Source organism: Dermacentor variabilis, chromosome 11, assembly GCF_050947875.1.
Source record: "Dermacentor variabilis isolate Ectoservices chromosome 11, ASM5094787v1, whole genome shotgun sequence".
NCBI classification, from domain to species: Eukaryota; Metazoa; Arthropoda; class Arachnida; order Ixodida; family Ixodidae; genus Dermacentor; species Dermacentor variabilis.
Genome location: NC_134578.1, coordinates 85,074,808 through 85,097,301, shown reverse-complemented (window position 1 = coordinate 85,097,301; position 22,494 = coordinate 85,074,808). Strand labels below are relative to the sequence as shown.

The window sequence follows — 22,494 nt, the reverse complement described above, 5'->3', positions numbered from 1 at the left end:
ATACAGCGAAAATCACGATTTTAGAAGCGCATCGCACCTTGACGGTCACTTCCAATATTGCGGTCCACGTTACGGTTGCAATTAGTTTACGGCAAAAGCAAGCGGTTCACTTGTCTCACCGTCTGGTTTACGCTCACTTAATAAGCTGCAGCTTGTCCTAGAGAGGACAAAGGCGTGATTATACTAGACACAGCGGCACATACAATACAGTTATACAATATGCCGTTGAAACGATCAATCCAAAATAAGTACATTACTATCACAGTGATTAACACACGTGCCGGATGAAAATTCTTATGCAGAATTAGAAATGCAACAGTTGTTTGTGCAATCTGGCCTTCATGTGGGTTACGTGCGGTTATTGATAGCTAATGTATCACTCCGTGCAACATAAGAGCTTAATAATTGTGGAGCAGTTGCACTATCGCAAAGTTGCTTGCAGCAATGCAGATTGGCTTAAAGTGTAGAGCACACGTCAATTAGAATCAGATGAAATGAACTCTTTATTTTGGTATAAACAGGATACATTTATAGAGCCGTTGTGTACCGACACTATTGTCAAAGGCACAGACAGAGGTCCAGTAGAGGTTTAAGGCATATGCCTAGGTTCAAACCCTGTGATCGTCAGCTTTTGGTGCAGCCGACGGCGTCTGGGCATCCGCTGTCAAATACTGCAGAAAAGCAAGATGTTACTTGGAGGCACCTTCAACTAACATTCTCAAGTGAGTCAATGGAGACGAAAATACAACTTCCAACATCCCTAACGTGTGAAGCAAGAACATACGTAAATAAAAGTGCGCAATAGTTATGTGGTTATTAACCACAATAGTAAATGACTTTTGAAGTGAACACAGCGGAATTGTTAAGAACAAATGCTTGCTGAATCAGACAACGTAGTCAAATTTCGCGATACTACAGTTTGTTCCGGGCTCCAGAAAGCACGCGCCGACACCGCCACTTGCCGACAGTGCGGGATACAAAGCAATTCATATGAGTGAGATCTACAGCCTCGACATTGAAGGGACGGAACCGCCAGTTAAAAACGGGAAATCCATTAATGCGTTTGAGGTGTGTCTGACACAGCAGATTGATTTAGTATGACGAAATGAGGACACAGCCATATGAGATTTGTTATCAGTATAACGAAAGACAACCATGCGAACATATACAACATTTTCCAAAAAGAAGTGATGAAAGAGTATTTCAGTTCGCTCTATTGACACTGAACTTCCTTCTATGTGACGTATCAAGTGGCCCTACGCTTCACTGTGTCAACGGACATTCTGGTCGCAGTCTCAGCTATTTGGAATTTACTGAAAGATATATACAGGAAAATATTGTTGAAAAACAGTGTGTGTTTATTGTTGCCACATTCTGACGCAATCAAAGGCAATCTAGAACCATGCATGTCTACATGAATACAGACGGGAAAGTATGCCTGAATAGCTAAGTTTCACGTATGAAACGGCATTTTCACTTCATTAATTTATGCTCGCCTTAAAGGCCACGAGGCAATCCAAAAGGGAGGACTATAATCCTTGCGACAATGTTAGAACAAATGTACGTAGCAGTAAAGAAACAACAATAAAAAAACAAGCCAGGAACAATTGTGAAAAAAGGGGAGCATCGTGTTCGAGTAACAGTTGGTGGGATCGGTAAATAAGCAATGCGGTAATTTAACATTTCGGGGAATGATTTACGGTCAGTGCATGAGACGGTATCTTCTGGGAGACGGTACTAATATGTTATTGGGTCAGAGAAGAATGAAGTGTTCAAGGCAGATGATTGGGTGATAATGTTTGCTATGGGACGGCTTTGCCTTAAGCGGAAGGATGTACGTAAGGCTGTATATAACAGGAAATGGCTGGAGTGTGGATGGTAATAAAAGGTGTGAAGCAAGCAGAGACAAGACATGATCCGGTGGGAACCAAGTGATGATAGTTAAAGTGTACTTTTTCGTTCGGTGAAGCTCGTTTCACGAGAATAATAGGCGCCATTAGATATGCCTAAAATCATATAGGTTCCTGCAGACCGCACACGTTCTCACAGTCCGTCAGTAAAACAAGGTAGAGCCACAATTACTCTTAGATACCCCTTCACATCAGAAAAACTTCAATTTCTCAGTGTACCAGAAAACCTTAAATGCTGTAAAGCAGTGATTTGGGCTTGTTGGTAAGACATCGTGAGGCTTATAGCGCGTAAAAAAGACAAGGACGAACGTGCCTGTGTGTGTCACGTCTCACGTTCGTCCTTGTCTTTTTAACGCGCTATAAGCCTACCTGAAATGCTACTGTGGCGACGAGCGACCACGTAGACCGGTAAGGTCTCGGGCTGTATCAGGAGAGGAAGAACCGACACTCGATCTCTTAGCGTAGCATTCTTTTAAAATTAATCTCTTTCGGAACAGCGGTCAAGCGCAGAGCCACCTCCTCCCAGGGTACTGTTGAGGACGTGAACACGGCGGAGGCTGCCATGCAGAGGTCCTTGGACCGCATGCAAAAATCATTTGCCGAGCTGGTACAGAGTAACCAGGCTCTTCTACTCAGAGTGCAACTGCTTGAGAACGAGCTTGCCAAGCGATGTGACGTACACTACGGCGACGCCGCCAGGGCGGAGGCGGTGTCCAGTGAAATGCTACAAGACAACCAGCAGTCGTGGTCTGACGAGCAAGATGGCATCTCAGCCCAGCTCCGGTCCAACATGCCCAACCATGGCCAGACCGGATAGCAAACTCATCGTGTGGCAGTGGAACTGCGCCAGCTTTCGGAGGCGCAGGCCTCAATTGGTGCAGTTCATCAAGGCCCGGGAACCGCAAGAGAGGCCCCACGTCATTTTGCTACAGGAAACGGGAATGGAAACGATTTCTCTCCAGGGGTATCGAGCTGTCTCCTCGTTGGCGGAGAATGGGCTCGGCATCGCGATACTTATTGCAAATAAGTGCGCCTTCCAGGAGCACGATCTCCGTCTTGGCAACACCAAGCTGGAAGCGTTGCTCGTCGAGATCATACCAAACAGTTGGCTCAAGAACAGCGTCTTCGTTATCAATGTGTACTGCTCGCCTAGGGACAACCGGCAGACCTTCTACAGCCTAACAACCAAGGCATCGTCCAAGGCGCGGGAGACGCCGCTCGTTATGGCTGGAGATTTCAACGCGCCGCACGAAGCCTGGGGCTACGTGAGAAGCATTCTCAAAGGCTGCAGACTCCTGCAGGCAGCGACTGACAGCTCCCTAGAACTGATAACCGACCCCCATTACCCCACACGCATGGGAAACTCGGTCTCGAGAGACACCACCCCGGATCTGGCCTTCGTCAAGAACGCGCCGGGAGCGGAGTGGCACAACTTGGAAGAGAACCTGGGAAGTGACCACTACATCGTGGAAATCTCCCTACCGGTCAGCGCGGCCCCGCAGAGGGCCTTCGAAATAGTCGACTGGGACGCCTTCCGAAAGAGAAGGAAGGACGACCACGAAAAATACGAGTCGTTTGCGGACCTCGTAGCGCAGCTCAAGAAGGATGTAGCTGCGGTCACCAGGACCGTCGAAACGGACCTCAAGCTCGATCGCATGGACGCTCGATTGGCGCACCTGCTCGAAGCCAAGAATTCCCTCACGGCCAGATGGAAGACGCAGAAGCTGAATCGCAACCTCCGCAGGAGGATTGCGGCCCTCAACCACGAGATCGAATCGCACTGCAAGGAGCTCGGCCAGCAGCAATGGAACGAAGTATGCGCGTCCGTCGACGGCCAGATGCGTGCGGGAGGCAAGTGGAACCTCCTCAAGCAGTTATTGGACGACATCCAGTCTAAGAGAAACCACACTCTGGCTATCGATAGGCTGGTCCACAAGCTTAATAGCGAAGGCGCATCTGTGAACGAAGTGATGGACGAAGTCGCGCGTCGCTACCTCCCCATCGGGCAGACCGGGCCAGAAGATTACCCGGCCTATGGCGGCAAGGCGGACGAGGAGCTCGACGCCCCCTTCTCCGTCTCGGAAGTCAGAGCGGCCCTTCAAGGCCTCAACGGAAGATCGGCGCCCGGGCCGGATGGAATCTCGAACAGACTCCTTCGAAATTTAGACGACGGCTCGATCGAACTGCTCACCAAAGAAATAAACGATGTCTGGGAGGCCGGCATCGTACCGGATGCCTGGAAGGAAGCCTCGGTGATCCTAATTCCGAAGCCGGGCAAGACACCAGCCATAGACAGCCTGCGACCCATTTCGCTCACGTCTTGCGTGGGCAAGGTGGCGGAGCATGTCATCCACAACAGAATATCGAGGCATGTCGAGGAACGACACCTGCTCCCGCCGAATATGGTCGGCTTCAGACCCTCGCTGTCCACTCAAGAGGTCATGCTGCTGATCAAGAGGCAGATAGTCGACGTGGTCACGAGAGAGGTCCGAGGCATCTTGGCGCTGGACATCGCCAAGGCCTTCGACACGGTCAAGCACAAGCACGTCCTCGACTCTGTGACGAGATTGAACCTCGGCGAACGCTTTCACGCGTTCGTGAGCTCTTTTCTAAGGGATCGCAAGGCCACGATCAAATTGGGCCAGATCAAGTCGGACGGATACGCGCTGGGAGCCTGCGGCACGCCGCAGGGTGCGGTGTTATCTCCACTGCTCTTCAACATCTCCATGAGCGACCTATCAGTCCGACTCGACCGAATCGGGGCCGTCAATCTCAATCACGCTATCTACGCGGACGACATCACCGTCTGGTGCGGCGGTGGGTCGGACGCAGCGGTGAAGCGGGCCCTGCAAGAAGCCTTGCAAGTCACGGAAGAATTCCTCGAGGGCACGGGACTGGTCCTTTCGCCGACTAAGTCGGAACTCTTGCTGTATCGACCCGACAGAAAAGGCCGCAAGTTCGACACGACGCTGGACCAAGTACCGATCGAACTCAGAACGAAGACGGGTCAGCGCATCCAGAGGGTGGATTCTCTCAGAGTGCTCGGCCTGGTCCTCAATGCAAAGGGCAGCAACGCGCAAACGATCGCGCGCCTGAGTGCGAAGACGGAGAACATGCTCAGACTTGTTTCGCGAGTGACAAGCAGGAGGGGGGGCATCAGCGAAGCCAACCTCGTAAGGATCTACCACGCCTTCCTTATGAGCCATATCAACTACGTGGCTTCTGCGCTAAACTGGTCACGTTCGGAGGAGAACAAGATCGACGCACTCATGAGGAAGAGTATTAAACGAGTCCTCGGCATCCCCATGACGACCAGCACGGAGAAGTTGATGCAACTCGGGGTCCACAACACCCTGAGCGAAGTCGTCGAAGCGCAGAAAACGGCACAGATCGTTCGCCTCTCTACCACCAAGGCCGGCCGCCGAATACTCGAGATGGCGGGTCTGGCAGCCATGGCCGAGGAGTCGTGCGCCGTCCCGCTTTGCCAGAGTGAAAGGGAAACCTTTCGAGTCTCCCCCTTCCCGAGGAATGTTCATCCACAACACAACGAGGCCCGGCGCGCACCCAGAGCCCGAGCACTCATCAAGACTGCCCTGCAAACTCCAGAGCTCGCGTCCTTTGTCGACGCGGCGCGGTATCCCGGATCAAACTCGTACGTGGCCACGGTGGTTGACCCCCAGGGCAAGATCCTGAATGCGGCGTCTATACAACGCTCGACGGCGTCCGTCGCAGAGCAAGTCGCAGTGGCGCTGGCTCTGTGCGAACCCGGGCGCACGCATATCTTCACGGACTCCAGGTCGGCGGCAATGGCCTTTCTCGCCGGCTCTGTCTCGGCCGAGGCTGCGGCAGTGCTGAGGACCCGCAAGACAGGCACGGCCCGTCATGTCATCACTTGGTTCCCGGCTCACATGGGCCGGAACGTCTCCCCCGGCTCGATCAACCCTAATGAGCTGGCCCACGACCAGGCGCGAGGTCTCATCAACCGCGCCAGTCCGAGGCGCCCGGCTTCGCAGGGGATCGACCGAACCACGGACCCGCTGCTTACTTTCCACGAGATCACTACTCATTACCAGCTGGGACGCAGACAGTATCCGGCTCCTCACCCGAAGCTGGGCAGACCCCAGGCCTCGGTGCTGAGAATGCTGCAGACGGGCTCCTTTCCGTCTCGCTCGAGGCTGAGCCACTACACTCCGGATGTGGATCCCCGCTGCCCAGACTGCGGCGAGGAACAGTCGATCTTGAACCACACGCTGTGGCAATGTTCTGCGTTGCGCCACTCGCCTTTAAACCGGCAAGAAGACTGGGATGAAGCCGTCAAGAGCAACGACCTTCAAGTCCAGCTTCGGGTTGTCCAAAGGGCCTGCGACAGGGCTGAAGATCACGGTCTTCCGCCCCCGGCGCAGGTGCAGCCCGCGACTACGGCAACGTAGTCCCTTAGGACCAATTAAAGTTTCTTGTCTGTCTGTCTGAGTCTTTCGGAACGCTAGCCCGCGCCGGAGCGTGCCAGCCGCTCGAGCCTCGTGTACACGCGAGCGTCTACGTCATCTCTCGTGCGACGCCGATGCTGCTACCGCTACAGAGGGCTCCGCCCCCCCCCCTAGAGAGGAGGAAAGTTCGACGAACGATGGAAAGTCCACGTTACGCGGCGTGTCTGGGCGTTGGTCTGGGGTGTCACGTGCGCAGGCGGCGGCGTAGGATGCAGCAGGGTGGCGTCGCACATTGGTGGAGCTGATGGCACGGCTGCTTCGATGTAGGCAGGTTTGAGACGTTCCAGGGCAATCTTGTCTGATCGGACGTTCACAACAAAAGTCGTCGGACGACGCTCTAGAACACAATATGGACCGGAGTAGTGTGGCCGCAAAGGCTTCCGCACAGCACAGTTACGTACGAAAACGTGGGTAGCAGAAGTGAGTGCGGGAGAAACGTACGGGGACCTTGCTTCTTGTGAACATGTAGGTACGGGGCGCATCTGGCTGAAGAAGGCTTGCAGTTCGGCAACGGATTCGGCAGGTGGTGGCATAGGCGTTTTGGGGGGGATGACAAAGAAACCGCACGGAAGGCGTAGGTGAGTGCCGTAAACTAGCTCGGCACAGGAGCAACCTAAGTTGCTCTTGAGTGTGGCTCTGATGCCAAGTAAGACGAGGGGCAAATGCAGGACCCACTTCTCCGGCAATTTATGCGCCAGAAGGGAGGCCTTGAGATGCCGGTGAAAACGTTCAACTAGTCCATTGGATTGCGGGTGGTAAGCAGTTGTGCAAAAACGTGTCGTTCCCAGTAGTTTGAGTAGCTCGTTGAAGAGTGCTGAATCAAACTGCCGACCGCGATCCCTGATTGTTGTGGATGGGCAGCCGAACCTTGCAATCCACGTAGACACGAAAGCTGCTGCAACAGTGGGCGCTGAAATGTCAGATATAGGTGTAAGTTCTGGCCACCGTGTATAACGGTGGATGAATGTCAGTATGTAGCAGTGACCTTTCGAAGGTGGGAGAGGGCCGACAAGGTCCAACTGTACGGTGTCAAGAAGAGCATCTGGTGGAAAAAAACACTTGGCAGGCGGAATGGGGTGACGCTGGGTCATCGAACGTTGACGCGACAAACAGCAGCGAACCCAATCGCAAACTTGCGCGTTTAGCCGAGGCCAAACGAAACGACTGGAAGGAAGTTTCTGTGTCGCGCGCATGCCACGGTGCGACAGGTTGTGCACGGTTTCGAATAGATGTCTTCCGAGGGATGCCGGAGTGTATGGTCTAGGTTGGTCCGTAGAAGCGTCGCAGACGACGGACCTACCATCTGGGGTCACAACGACGTCTTCCAATTTCAGGGACGTTGACGAATTCCGGAGTGTACGAAGTTCAGTGTCGTCACGCTGTTGACTGGCGAGTAAGTCGGCCTCGATGATTAAAGGTTCCGATGTCAACGTGGAAACGACATTGACACGACTGAGAACGTCAGCTGGAACGTTGACGGTGCCCTTGATGTGGCGGAACGTTGTTGTAAACTTCAGAGATGTAAGAAAGGTGTGGAATCTCGCGGGGCGAGTAACACGACAGCACTTCTCTAAATGCAACGTCACGCAAAGGAACGCTACATTGTCGTTGCGTCGTAGCCGCGACCACATTGCGCCAGAAGAAGGCCCGCCGCCTTCAGGTGCCAGGAATCGGCGCTCAGCAACTGCACGCGAGCAGAAGTAGTTGAGAGGAGCAACGTTGTCGCATCGGCTAATGAAGTATGGTAAGTCATGCAAATGAAGCTATTTCTGCTCCGTTTAAAGACACTTAAGCAGAATAAATCGTACGCATTCCTCAACTTTCATCATAACTTAAAGTTTTTATCGGTAGCGAAGCTTTTGCCACATATGTATTTCCAGAAGCATAAGACCTTTCTGAAAATGGGAAAGGCGCTACTGCATACCGCCCCTGAACAAATGGGCTCTGTGACTAAACAACCCACTCTGATTGATGGGCTGAAAGGCACGTTTCTGCCAACTATTGCGAATTCCAGAACCACTTGCATTGAATTGCGTGTGCTTAGAACTGTTGCCCTCATGATACCAGTGGTCGGAGTGAAGGTTGTTGCCCTTCCTAAACGTCAGTAAACTTCTATTGTTCCTTACACGTGATTCTGTTCTGCAACCTGTTTCACTGCAGGGTTCGGTGATTAAAAGTTTTCACGCACACTCACATACAGACATGTACACACAAACACACACACACACACACACACACACACACACACACACACACACACACACACACACACACACACACACACACACACACACACACACACACACACACACACACACACACACACACACACACACATATATGGCACCGCATCTGTGAATACCATAATGCTTTGCGGAACGCTGAACAATGTTTTCATTTACGTACTATACCGCCGATTTCCGTACGGTGTGGTATTTGCACAATTTTTTTACATCTGGTCTTCGTACATGCCTTGCTGACCCTGCAATGTTTTACCACAACAAGCCAAAGTAAGTTAGAAAACCTTTCTCTTGCAGAGTTTTTCGTTGCAATCCCTGCAAACTGCTCTAATTATGCAAGCTTACCGGTTCCTATGGTACTGTTTCGCCAGCTCGTATTCTTCTATGTGCGTAGAGTGCTGGTGCTATGCTTGCGCGAGACGCAAGAAGAAGTTAGGAAGGAGTGGAGCAAAGACCAGTAGATAAATGTACCAAGCGGCGTCTTCCGTTTGCATAACACAATGTTGATTGGGAGGACACTGAGTGGATCCGTTCAGCAACAACATTTAGCAAACGCTGTGCCGGATTTACTTAGACCATCTTGAGTGGCCCTAAGTTCAACGTAACTCCTGCATAAACATTCTTTTCTTTCCTTCTTAATCTACTTGTTTGTTCTTGCGTCCCTTTGCCGCCTTGTGACCCAACAATGGTGGTGAGCCGGATGATCCATAAGTGTTATGCACATTTCAAAGACAATCTGCGGGGAACATAGCAGTAATAAAAGAGGTGTATGAGTTGTAGTTGTAAACAAACATTTCTGAACGAACAATATGACAGCGATTGATCTGTGCATATGATCAGTGGTTTAGTGCGATTTTTGGCTGTGTTCGTTATCAACATAAGACAGTATTTTGAAAAAGCTTCAGCCACCCTACTCTGAAATTTGTTATAAAGTCATCCCTGACCCAGTTTATGGTAGCATAGGCCAAGTCATTTTTCAAAATGAGATATTTAACAAAACCTAAAACGTCGTTTAAGCATGTGGTGAATGTAAATATGCGTTGCCATCACAAAGAATTATGTATCCGGTTTCCGCCGCCTGAGTACATTGTCCTCAAAGGCTTCATTGCTTTACGATTTAATATGACCTGAAGCACGTGGATAACCCCGACCGAGAAATAGCAAAACGTACATAGCGCATCCGTTAACCAGCTACGCTAAACCTCGCCCCGTGCACGTGAAATTCCGGGCTCGGAGAGATTTAAAGATGCTCAGTGTGTTGCCTTTGTCAGTCTTGCAGTTGCAGAGCAGTTGCAAGCGAAAGAGGCACGTAAGACAACGAAGCGCCACATACAGTTGATGAAACATATCGTCTTCCTTTTACATGCATTAATTGGGCTTATCAAAAGCAGTGAATGAGAGTAGCACGTGTGCCTGTCGTGGTACGATTGCAGTTGAAGTACACGATTTTACCGTTTAGAGAGACAGTTCACGAAGGAAGGTCACTATTGTCACTGAGGCCCTTTCGCTTTTCTGCAGCTCGCGCGTCTGGCTGCAAGGCCGACGCTTGCAAGAGTCACTGCAAGTCACTGGGCTCTCGCGGCGGATACTGCGACCAAGGCACGTGGTGCGTGTGCAACTAGTCAAGGAACGCTGGACCAGTCTGATGACAATATAAAGCTACTGTGCAAGCACACCGCGTTCTGTGTTGTTTTCACGTGCTTCCTAAGACAATACAATATGAATGCTACTTCTGCGCGCACAGCCGAAAATTTTCGAAGCTATTTTCAACACACACACAACGAATACGCCACGGACCTTCGTCATATCTTAAACTATTGCGCTTACTCGCGAGGTCAGTAATGATATTACTAAGGAGGTAGAGTGGGTCACTATTTAACAAAGCACACATTGAATGCCTTGCCATGAATGAAGAGACTAAGGCGTTAATTCTGTGCAAATTATTGTGTCTGTTATCGAAGTAGAAAATGCAAGCGAGCTTAGCAACGACAACTGGGATATGGGAGACGTGGGTGCCATTCAATGTAATTAAAAAACTGCAGCTAACAATAGACTATCTCTAAGCAGCAAAACTCCACGTTAGAAATATTTTGGCGCTTTGTTAATCTGTGCTTTTGATTTTGAGCTAATACGAGATAAAAAGACTAGCGGAACCTTTATTCAAGCAACGTTATCATTGGTGTTCTGGCATGATGTCTATCGCAGCATCTCCCATTCCGCAGACGATCACGCCATCTTTATAAAAGCGGTGGATGGTGAAGAGTTAGGGAAAGAGATGGCGAAGGGCCACGAAGATCAAGCGCATTACAACCTTTTTATATATAAAGGCGTTACTGTAAGAGAAGAATACAGTTCGAAGTGGCTGAAAGCTTTTAGGTCTGTTTTGCAGCTGCACTGATAGATGTTGTTTATAAGCATGCTGTATCAAGGCTCCGGGATGATATTTACGATTAAAGACAACCAACTGCGGAGTTTTCAAAGCATTAGGCCCGTGAATAACCTGATCAAATAGGTTGTGTGCGGCCATAGAGGGGTGTTGATTTTAAGAACGTAGTCGCAGCATGAGCAAATCTTGCAGTCTAAGTGTCCTATTATTAAATTTCGCATTACAGGCAGTCCACTACAGAGGAGTTGTCCACGATTGCTAAAATTTCATACCACCAAAGTAATCGGCAGAACATGAATGTTAGACTCGTTATAAACTTGAAGAAAAGAATAATGATGGGTGTAACGTTAAGGGATAAGAAGAGAGCAGATTGGGTGAGGGAGCAACCGCGAGGTAATGACATCTTAGTCTAAATCAAGAAACGAATTGGACATTGGCAGGGCATGTAATGAGGAGGGAAGATAACCGGTGATCATTAAGGGTTACAGACTAGATTCCAAGAAAATGGAAGCGCACCAGGTTGCGGCAGAAAGTTAGGCAGGGGGATGGGATTAAGAAGTTTCCAGGGACAATATGGCCACCATTAGCACATGCCCGGGGTTGTTGGAGAAGTATGACAGAGGCTTTGCACTTCAGTGTGCGTAGCCAGACTGGTTATGATAATGATGAAACTTGATCTAGCAAACGTATTCTTAAAGAACATCAGGACCATTGCGGACCTAATTTTCATGTTCACGGCCACACAGCTGAATTCACATTCAATTGTTATTAGCGGTCTATTACATGGGAACCAGTTTTGTGACGGTCTTCTTGCATAGCTACTATTTACAGGCCTTCTACTTTCTACCAGCTGCCATTGACAAGGTAGTAGAAGCTTTGCAGGGCACAATAAATGGTGTTCCATAAGTGGCATGCGCTTTTCTTCAATCAGCTTCCTAGCACGAAGTCAGAAGGGCTCCCCCACTGTTGGTCTAATATGTAAACCTCGCATATTTCCTCTTAGATATAGAGACAACTCATGAGACTCAACTGAGAGGCTCGGTATTTGGTATGTTCGGAAGGCATCGGTCACAAGGTGTATGCCTAATCGTGAACAGGGTCCAGCGTCCTCAGGGAACTCGGTGTAGCATACTGATATAGGGTGGCGCCGTATTCTCAAGATGTACGTGTAAGGCTCTTGTATAGGTTGACGAGGAACTTTCGGTGGCCACCCTACGTTCTGTGCGACAAAAACTTCAGAAGTTTTATCATTTTTAGTCATTTACATTTAACGTATTTGATACGACGAATGAAGCTTAGCCATAAATCAAGTACAATGCCTAGAAATTTGCGTTCTTTGACAACAGGTATCTGCTGTCCGTGTGCCTTGAATTTGTGAAAGGGCACAAAGAAGAGAACGAAGAGAGTGAACAGGACGCGGCAGTTAATAACAACTCAACATTTTTTTATTCATCATACATTTTTTTATAACAAACAATTGCAGAGAGAGCCAAAGAATGTATTTATAGTCCCTTTAGCATTCTTGTCTCGTTCCGTATGGTAGTAGACTGAGTGTAGGAATTTATACGTGAAAGAAACCTCTTCCAGTTTGCCTTCCTTGCTTGTCGTCGCATCCTTCTTCCCTGTGGTTTAGCATGCTTAAATTGAAAAAGAATTTCAGTAGTGGGACCTTCACGTAGTTTACACCAGGGTTTATTTGGTCTCCTTCGTGCCATCTGCGATTAGTATTCCACCAGGAAAGCCGTCTTTTGAATTAGCCGCCACTTGCTTGTGGAGTGACCTCAGCTGCGTCAATGATAAAGGCGATAAAGTATGATACGGCATGATTTATGCTAAAATTACTTCTAAAATACCGTGTTGAGTAAGTAGATTTCTTAAAACGTTTCCGATCAGGCAATGCCAATTTTCAGCGAGGGGCAATTGGAGGGGAGTCTTGTTGTGTTATTCAGATTAACATTAGTGGGAAGAGCTCAATTCCAAATGGATTTTTGATTACATGTCGTTCCAAGTCAAAGAAAAAGGAAGCGTAGCCAATGGACAGTTCTGTTGATGAATATTAATTATGGTGAAGATTACAATACATTGGTTAGGTCTGACTGAAGAGACACACTCTAGAAGTTACAAGGAGGTTTTCTATGAGGCCACCACGCACCTCGCATCGCGAGTCTCCCCACAACGTGTTGTGAGCGTTGAAATGACCCACTAGTATGTAGGATTGTGGAAGTGGATATATGAGCTTTCAAATCCTGTTTTACTGAGATGATTATTTGGCGGCATATTTCTGTAACGCAACAGTAATGAATTTATTAAAGAAATGCCCGAACTGATACAGCCTCAAGGACCCCAAGAACTCACACAGCCTCACAGCTTCAAGGGCCACATGTTGCCAAGCTACAGAACTACGGTTAAACCACTGAATGACGCGAAAGCGTCGTCTCGGTGTTTCTGTTAAACAGCGTATTGCCGAAGAAAGTTGGGTTGTGTAGATTTAATGTATGTCTCTTAAACTCACAGCACATTGGAATAAACTTCTGTAGCATTTCTTTCATGCCGTCCAGGTTGCGGTTGGGTCTGGTGACGTTCCACTGTAATATAAAAATAACAGGAAAATTGTATTGGTGCACCCTTGTATTAGAGGATGATTTTTGTGGGAGGGGGTGGAGGGACAGCATTTGCAAAGTAAGCCGTGGAAAATTCGACGGCGAGGATAGCCCCCAATCCTCAAGACCAACAAGGGGACGCTACTGTGCTGGATGAACACTTAGAAACGCCGGCTATGCATCAACGTTACAACCTAATATATATTTTCCCGAAACTACATATATTAGACAAGGTAACGGTTGCCGTCAGAAAATAAGAAGTTAAATGAACTGACTAGAAGACACGAAAGATTGACAGTGAGAGAGAAAGACGAAGATATAAGAATTCTTGGTCGCCATTCCACAAGGGAACAAAAACAATCCCCCAGTGTGGGTACGAGTCAATGTATCAGGCCATCATCACCATCATCAGAATAGGAAAATGCGACTACTGGTTTCCTCCAGATGGGTGAATCTGGAGCCGCCGCCTATGTGAAGCAGTGGCAAAGGAGGTATGTTGCCTCCGCCCGAGGTGGGGGGGGGGGCAGGTCTGGCTTAAAGCTCCAAACACGCAGCATCGGGAACCCCTAGAATCAATCTTTGCCCAGACAAGGTTATGTCGCGCAAGGCTACACGCGGGAGGGCCCAACAGAGATGTGCTTGGGTACGTGGTGTCGGAGAACGTCAAATGCCTGCTTACGCAGACGTTCCTGTGGGTTTGGGAAACCTTGTCACGTGGGTACAATTCTGCACAACATTAGATAAACAGAAAGGATTTTTCTCGTCATTTTAGATTCTTCACATTCCCAGTAGCACATGTGGCGGTGCTAGTCGGTTCATACTGCTAGTAGACCACAAATATTTTTTATTGCTTAGTGCAGAAAGGAAGGATGGAGGGAACTAGAGAAACCTTGTTCCCTTCCATCTTGGAATGAAAAAAAGGCTTCCTTGCCTTCTTTCGTCCCTCCTTGTTTGCACTAAGCGATCGTAAGTATCTATGGTCTGCTGAGCATTGCCAGCTGCCCACTCATGCCTACTTACTCAAGTTGGCGTCAAAGACCCACGCACGAGGGACACTCCCACGTGCAGCAATTCGCTGCTTTGCGATGCCCGGAGAGAGGGATCCTGTCGATTACCCACCGCAAAGTGCTACAACCTTGAAGGCTCCTCGGCAGAGAAAACGAAGCCATTTGGCCATGGTTACGCTTAGATAGCTCTTCCGGACTGACACATACGGGGGAAATCGGCAGTCGCCTTTTCCTATCGCCTTCTTTGAACTTGCACTTGGCCTTTTCTTTCCCTATCTGGCCTGTCATCTTTTTTCATCAGTGTTTTTCGTACTTCATGGTGACGTGGCTTCACGCTTTGTAATTTGCCTCCATAGTACCCGAGTAGAAGGCTATAGTAGCTTTGTATGGCTAACGTTATAATAAATAATCTCATAGTGGGTGCTGCGGTGGATGAAAGCCATAGGGTCCAAACATATGCTTTAGTATCGTAAAATCCCAAACATCAGTAAACAATAAATGACAGGCACTGAAATGCGACTGGACTGAAGCAAGACAAATATTTGTAAGCCGTGCGAGAATTTCTCAATGTTTTTTTCTTGTCGCTTCATAAAGCAAGAACATAAGATTTATGACATGTCCCCATTTGCTGTCGTGACAATCACTACGTAGAAAAGAGCTTTAAGGGAAAGATGCCTTGCTTGTCAAAAAAAAAGCCAGTACAGGACTGTCTACAGTGCGAACCTCAGGTGTACGCTGACTTGACCGGATGAAACGTATACAAGACGAGGAAAAATGGTAACCCTAGAGTACACAGCTGCGTATGCAATTAACGGACAGTTACCGGTTGAATCGGTATGGTTAAAATCGGCAAGTCACAAACCTCCGCAATGAACAGATGTCCAAACTTGAAAATGGAATTGTGCAGTCTCAGATCATTGTGTCTTCTCTGAAATGATTTGCAGAAGACTGTTATTCACTCACTAAAGTAAATGAATTGGTAACGGTGGAATATTTCATACGCCACTGTATTGCTCGTTCGCGAGATGCATAAGAATTGATAGTGCATTAAGATGAGATAATTATATTAAAATAAGATAGCGTCTCACTGTGACAGTAAAGACCACACATTTCAGAGCAGACCAATGGGCGTCGTTTATTGCCAGGCAGTCGTGGACTAGCCTGAATATTAGGTGCACAAGCAGATTAGCAGTCGAGATCAAACGCATGCGTCTAATCCAAAGCCCTTGTCATGGCAGCTTTGGGTACATGCAGTGTGTTCTGAGCATCCGGTGCCTTGTGCTGCTGGAATGTGATGATAATGATTTGCTAACATTTCAACTAATACGCTCGAGTAAATACAGTATTGCTGTTAAGCAAATGCATTCACGGGGTCTCGTTACTTAGAGTTTCTTAATCACGAAATTGCAATTTTTTTAGACACCTAACGCGGTAAGCAATATCTTGAGCCCCCCGGAAATTGTTCTAACTCGGCTGTCATTTACTAGAGCAGCAGTAAGCCGTAACAGCCGACACTGCCATAGAAATAATTATTGGCGATGGGAACAAGTTCGTCCACCTGCGACACAGCGCTGGTTTTTTAGCGATGCGCGCATGGTTGTCCTATAATGCCACAACACTGCCTGTGTCCGCCCCTAAAAACACGCAGAGGCACAGCCACTTTCGGGCTGTGTGGGTCATAAATCTACACAGATAGGAAGTTCGAAACTTTCGAGACTTTACAGGTGGTAGAACATGCAGCCCTCAAGCGAACAACCCAAAAGGCGCTAAAGCGGCGAGGTGGTTGTGTTGGTTGCTGGATCCCACATTGTTGTTTGCAGCGCAGATTTTAACAATACACTGAGCGAAACATGTAGATTAGACGAGCGCGGGACTGCAAGAGCGCTGGCTAGTGCTCGTACAGTCTATTTGCTTTCTCCTGTGCGTGTGTTTTTCAAGTCCGCTTTAAAAAACATGAATGCGGGAACTCTAAAGCCATATGTGATGTGTGTTTTCATCCGTTTCGCCGTGACTGTCCCAGTTTATGGGTTCTGCCGCAAGGGCCTGCGTGTATTCACGAAATATATTTGACATGACAACAATAAAAGCAAGACGGAAACATAAAAACTGGCTTAAAAGTTATTACTGGAACAATATTTCAGGTGACGCCGGTCACTACGGCAGGGGTTACCATCGCAAACTTATCTAATGCTTGTTCGCTCAAAATGACATCCCCGTAATGATCCATCAAGAATAGAGTCCGTTCCCTTTTTTCGTGGTGCGAAGCTATCGAACCCATTAGATGCAGTAATCCCTGATACCAAGGGGCACCAAACGCGGGAGAAATTGGTTATAGTAATAGTGCATATATATATATATATATATATATATATATATATATATATATATATATATATATATATATATATATATAACAGATCCCTTAACGTGACACCTACCATTCTTCTTTGCAGAGCTCGTTGCGTCGTCCTCAATTTAAGTAGAACCCTTTTCGTAAGCCTCCAGGTTTCTACCCCGTACGTGAGTAGTGGTAAGACACAGTTGTTATAAACTTTTCTCTTGAGGGATAATGGCAACCTGCTGTTCATGATCTGAGAATGCTTGCTAAACGCACCCCAGCCCATTCTTATTCTTCTGATTCTTTCAGTCTCATGATCCGTATCCGCAGTCACTACCTGTCCTAAGTAGATGTATTCCCTTACCACTTCCAGTGCCTCACTACCTATCGTAAACTGCTGCTCTCTTCCGAGACTGGTAAACATGACTTTAGTTTTCTGCAGATTAATTTTTAGACCCACCCTTCGGCTTTGCCTCGCCAGGTCAGTGAGCATGCATTGCAGTTGGTCCCCTGTGTGACAGCTCGTATCTAAGCAAGGCAATATCATTAGCGAATCGCAAGTTACTAAGGTATTCGCCATTAACTCTTATCCCCAATTCTTCCCAATCTAGGTATCTGAATACCTCCTGTAAACACACTGTGAATAGCATTGGAGAGATCGTATCTCCCTGACTGACGCCTTTTTTTATTGAAATTTTGTTGCTTTCTTTATGGAGGACTACGGTGGCGTTGGAGCCGCTATAGATATCTTTCTGTATATTTACATACGGCTCGTCTACACCCTGATTCTGCAATGCCTCCATGATTGCTGAGGTTTCGACTGAATGAAGCGCTTCCTCGTAATCAATAAAAGCTATATATAAAGGTTGGTTATATTCCGCACATTTTTTTATCATCTGATTGATTGTGTGAGTATGTTCTATTGTTGAGTAGCCTTTACGGAATCCTGCCTGGTCCTTTGGTTGACGGAAGTCTAAGGTGTTCCTGATTCTATTTGCAATTACATTAGAAAATACTTTGTAGGCAACGGACAGTAAGCTGATCGGTCTATAATTTTTCAAGTCTTTGGCGTCCCCTTTCTTATAGATTAGGATTATGCTAGCGTTTGTCCAAGATTCCGGTACGCTCGAAGTCATGAGGCATTGCGTATACAGGGTGGCCAGTTCCTTTAGAACAATCTGCCCACCATCCTTCAACAAATCTGCTGTTACCTGATCCTCCCCAGCTGCCTTCCCCCTTTGCATAGCTCGAAAGGCTTTCCTTACTTCTTCCGGCGTTACCTTAGGGATTTCGAATTCCTCTAGACTATTCTCACTTCAACTATTGTCGTGGGAGCCGCCGGTAGTGTATAAATCTGTATCGAACTCCTCAGCCACTTCAACTATCTCATTCATATTAGTAATGATATTGCCGGCTTTATCTCTTAACGCGTACATCTGATTCTTGCCAATTCCTAGTTTCTTCTTCACTGCTTTTAGGCTTCCTCCGTTCCTGAGAGCATGTTCAATTCAATCCATATTATACTTCCTTATGTCAGCTGTCTTACGTTTGCTGATTAACTTCGAAAGTTCTGCCATGTCTATTCTAGCTGTAGGATTAGAGGCTTTTATACATTGGCGTTTCTTGATCAGATCTTTTGTCTCCTGCGATAGCTTACTGCTATCCTGTCTAAGGGAGTTACCACCGACTTCTATTGCACACTCCTTAATGATGCCCACAAGATTGTCGTTCATTGCTTCAACACTAAGGTCCTCTTTCTGAGTTAAAGCCGAATACCTGTTCTTTAGCTTGATCTGGAATTCCTCTAGTTTCCCTCTTACCGCTAACTCATTGATCGGATTCTTATGTACCAGTTTCTTCCGTTCCCTCCTCAGGTCTAGCCTAATTCGTGTTCTTACCATGCTATGGTAACTGCAACGCACCTTGCTGAGGACGTCCACATCTTGTATGAAGCCAGGGTTAGCGCAGAGTATAAAGTCTATTTCATTTCTAGTCTCGCCGCTCGGGCTCCTCCACGTCCACTTTCGGATATCCCGCTTGCGGAAGAACGTATTCCATATCCGCATATTATTCTGTTCCGCAAACTCCACTAATACCTCTCCCCTGCTATTCCTAGTGCCTATGCCATATTCCACCACTGCCTTGTGTCCAGCCTGCTTCTTGCCTACCTTGGCATTGAAGTCGCCCATCAGTATACTGTATATTGTTTTGACTTTACCCATCGCCGATTCCACGTCTTCATAGAAGCTCTTATTAAGTTTCACAACAAGACCTGCCACCTTCTCGTTAATTCTATAGAATTTCTGTATGTTACCAGCTATATTCTTATTAATCAGGAATCCGACTCCAAGTTCTCGTATCTCCGCTAAGCCCCGGTAGCACAGGACGAGCCCGCTTTTATTGCGAAAGCATTACTGCTCGCACTTTCGGCCCATCGGTGGTCATGGCGCCTCCTTACACAGCTGCGCGTTACGTGGCCGTGTGACGTCACGCCAGACGGAGAGACGGGGCCCCAGCTCGCGGAATCGATGGTGGAGTCGAAGCCTTGCGCGCCACCGCTGCGGCGCTACCGAGAGAGGGCGCTCGCTGGTGTGACCTCACGCGGGTGTTCTACTTCTGCGCCACCGCTGCACTCTCTCTGTCTCTCTCTCTCTCTCTCTCTCTCTCTCTCTCTCTCTCTCTATATATATATATATATATATATATATATATATATATATATATATATATATATATATATATATATATATATATGGTGCAGCGGTGTATATATAAACCAACGGTAGAATCAGGGAACAGCACAGAACAAAAGGTTGCAAAAGGAAGCTCAGAGAGAAACTTTTCTGGCGCATATCTTTAACTAATAACTAATTCATCCTTTGATAATAAAGTCGGCCTATTTGATCGAAATACTTTATTTCTTATCAAATATGTTAAAAGAGACACGTACATGCGTCCCTTTTTGTAGTTACCATCGCCACTACACATTTCATCACTTCTGTCCGCTGCAGTGATCATGGCTAGGAAAGCTGCGCAAAGGTGGGAGCACCAGATCAGAACGCCAAATCTCCGAAAGAACGAATATTTTGCAAGCAGAGCTAAATAGCTTGTACTGATGTCATCCTGGGCACCGAAGTGGTGAACCGCCATATTGAGTAGCTGCAACCGTGTGCTAACGTGCAAGATATTTGTAACTTCATCAAATGCTAAAGTAGGAGTCACCAGCGAATCACATGGCTTCTGACATGGTAACATGAGAGAGCATTGATGAGGGTATATTGCGTAATCTCACCGTTAAAATCATTGAACCTGCCATTCGTGCCTGAGTTTGCTTTTCTCTAGCACCTTTGTTTGTCTACTTTTCCATCTTTACGAGTTCAATTGACTTTTATGTTGAAAATGATTTTGTTATTATTATCAAGCAATGCAGTCCCACCCGCCTTGGTTGCTCAGTGGCTATGGTGTTGGGCTGCTGAGCACGAGGTCGCGGGATTGAATCTCGGCCACGGCGGCCGCATTTCGATGGGGGCGAAATGCGAAAACACCCGTGTGCTTAGATTTACGTGCACGTTAAAGAACCCCAGGTGGTCAAAATTTCCGGAGTCCTCAACTACGGCGTGCCTCATAATCAGAAAGTGGTTTTGGCACGTAAAACCCCAAATATTATTATAATTATTGCAGTCCCATTTGGCACGACACACTTACCTGCAAGTACTGTAAAGAGCAAGATCGCAGAGCCGAACCTCATGTTATCAATGGGTCTGACTTTCCTGCCTGCGTAGACAAAGAGAGTTGTGCATCACTTGTGAGTTACGAAACACAGCTTCCATAATCCCAAAACAGAAAGTCCATCTTCTATATACAATCAGTGACCTCAGCATTTAAAAAAATGTAAACATTTGTAGACCTCTTTATTTTTTAATTAGCCTACATTTAAAAAAAAAACGTGTGCTTTTCTTTAGCAGCGCTCCTTTAGGTCCCCGCTGTAACTATACTTAATAAGTGGCATTTTGTAAATGGGACACTACACCTAAGTGATGCTGTTCATGCGTGGAAGAGTGGCCTTCCACTGCGCAATGGTTACAGGAGGGAAAAATAGTTACGGCATTTGTATACTATGCTGGCGCAAAATGTCACCGCATTAGTTGTCAGTGTGATGTGAACTGCTTGCACATATAATGGAAGGTGATAATTAAATTCCTTCCCGCTAAGTGTGCGCTGCTGTTTGAACCTTTTTGGAACGCTATAAGAACAATGAAATCGCTTATTCTGGCAATGGTGCTACTTCTAGAACAAAAAGCGCAATGACGGATTTCCAAGTGTGTCTCTTGTGGGGTTTTCGAACACGAATGTATTGTACACATCGGCTCAAGCCCATCAAAGAACTCTTGTTATGCGTCATAATCACGAAAGCAATATTTTTGTTTGTACCTTCTGATTTAAAAAAAAATGTCATAATTTGGTGTTCATGCTATATGAGCATGTGCTGCTCACGCAATGAAAGATCTACATATAACAAATACGGCATAAGATAACACACTACTAGTGGAAAGAACTAGCAAGAAGTAGCAGTAACAAGTAATGAAACCTATACAGGATACAAGGTGTCGAGTGCCCCCAGAGATAGGAAATACCTACCTCGGGAAACGAAATGCGAGTCTTACACGATGTACTTAGTCGTGCAACAGATCAAGGCTGACAAAGACGACAACGAGTCTGTTTTAAAGCTCTCTATATGCCGGGAGTTGAGATGCACGTAGTGAGAAATTTGACGTACCTGTTTACCAGTCATACTGTGTGCGGCTGATTGCATTTGCTGTAGGCTGAGCAATGCCCGTAAAGTTGATTTAAATCCTAAAGCGGCGAAGGCTTGGAGGATCATATACCCCAAACAAGGATACCAGTTATACATATATATATATGTAAAAGCCATCGACATTTATGAGCACGACATATTTCCAGTACGCTTTAGGTTTGATATATTCTCTCTTCTACAAAAGTAAGCAGGAATACATGCTTATACGAGCAATTAGAGAACCGTGTTTAGCAAGATCTTCTACGACATTTGATAATAATTTAGCTTACTGCTCTACGATGCTTCGACACAAAGCCCAGTAAAGGAAAACGAATACAGAAATACCTGTCGTCACTCAAGGAAGAATGGCGCGACCGAACAGGGATGAGATATAAAAACACGATCTATTGCGCACTAGCAGCAATAGTTTTTTGCAAGAAACACGCAAATCATATGCTCTGGCGCAAATACGTGTAACAAAATAAAGCTTAGTGGTTAAAAAATCAATTTCTGTGTTTGTGCAGACTCACCGTTGGCCTCGCGACACACATATTACCGGAGTTATGAATAAAGAATGCTTCGGCAACCTCCCTCGCTATCTTATTCTTGCTCCTGAATTTTTGCCACACTGAATCTCTGAAGTTTTCTGTGCCACGATTACCTCGGCAAAACTTATTTCAGCTAGCAGCTTCATAAGAACGGGTGGACTTACATCTACTTTACACAATCCT

The 22,494-nt window shown here is 47.0% G+C and overlaps 1 protein-coding gene across 1 annotated transcript; it reads left to right on the top strand.

Annotated features, from left to right (window-relative positions):
- The first annotated feature begins 2,851 nt into the window (after positions 1-2,851).
- Positions 2,852-10,294, top strand: LOC142563356 (uncharacterized). The gene is made up of 4 exons (XM_075673919.1): positions 2,852-3,362; positions 3,501-4,184; positions 4,347-4,839; positions 10,156-10,294. Exons 1-4 carry the CDS (start codon positions 2,852-2,854, stop codon positions 10,292-10,294), a joined length of 1,827 nt encoding a protein of 608 aa, XP_075530034.1.
- Positions 10,295-22,494: the final 12,200 nt, after the last annotated feature.

What these genes read in the sequence shown, in the direction of transcription:
- LOC142563356 (XM_075673919.1), top strand. Translation starts at nt 2,852, where the DNA reads ATGGAAACGATTTCTCTCCAGGGGTATCGAGCTGTCTCCTCGTTGGCG. An exon ending in CTTGGAAGAGAACCTGGGAA is followed by an intron (nt 3,363 to 3,500) that starts GTGACCACTACA and finishes CGGACCTCGTAG; the next exon opens with CGCAGCTCAAGAAGGATGTA. An exon ending in ACTAAGTCGGAACTCTTGCT is followed by an intron (nt 4,840 to 10,155) that starts GTATCGACCCGA and finishes GCTTTTCTGCAG; the next exon opens with CTCGCGCGTCTGGCTGCAAG.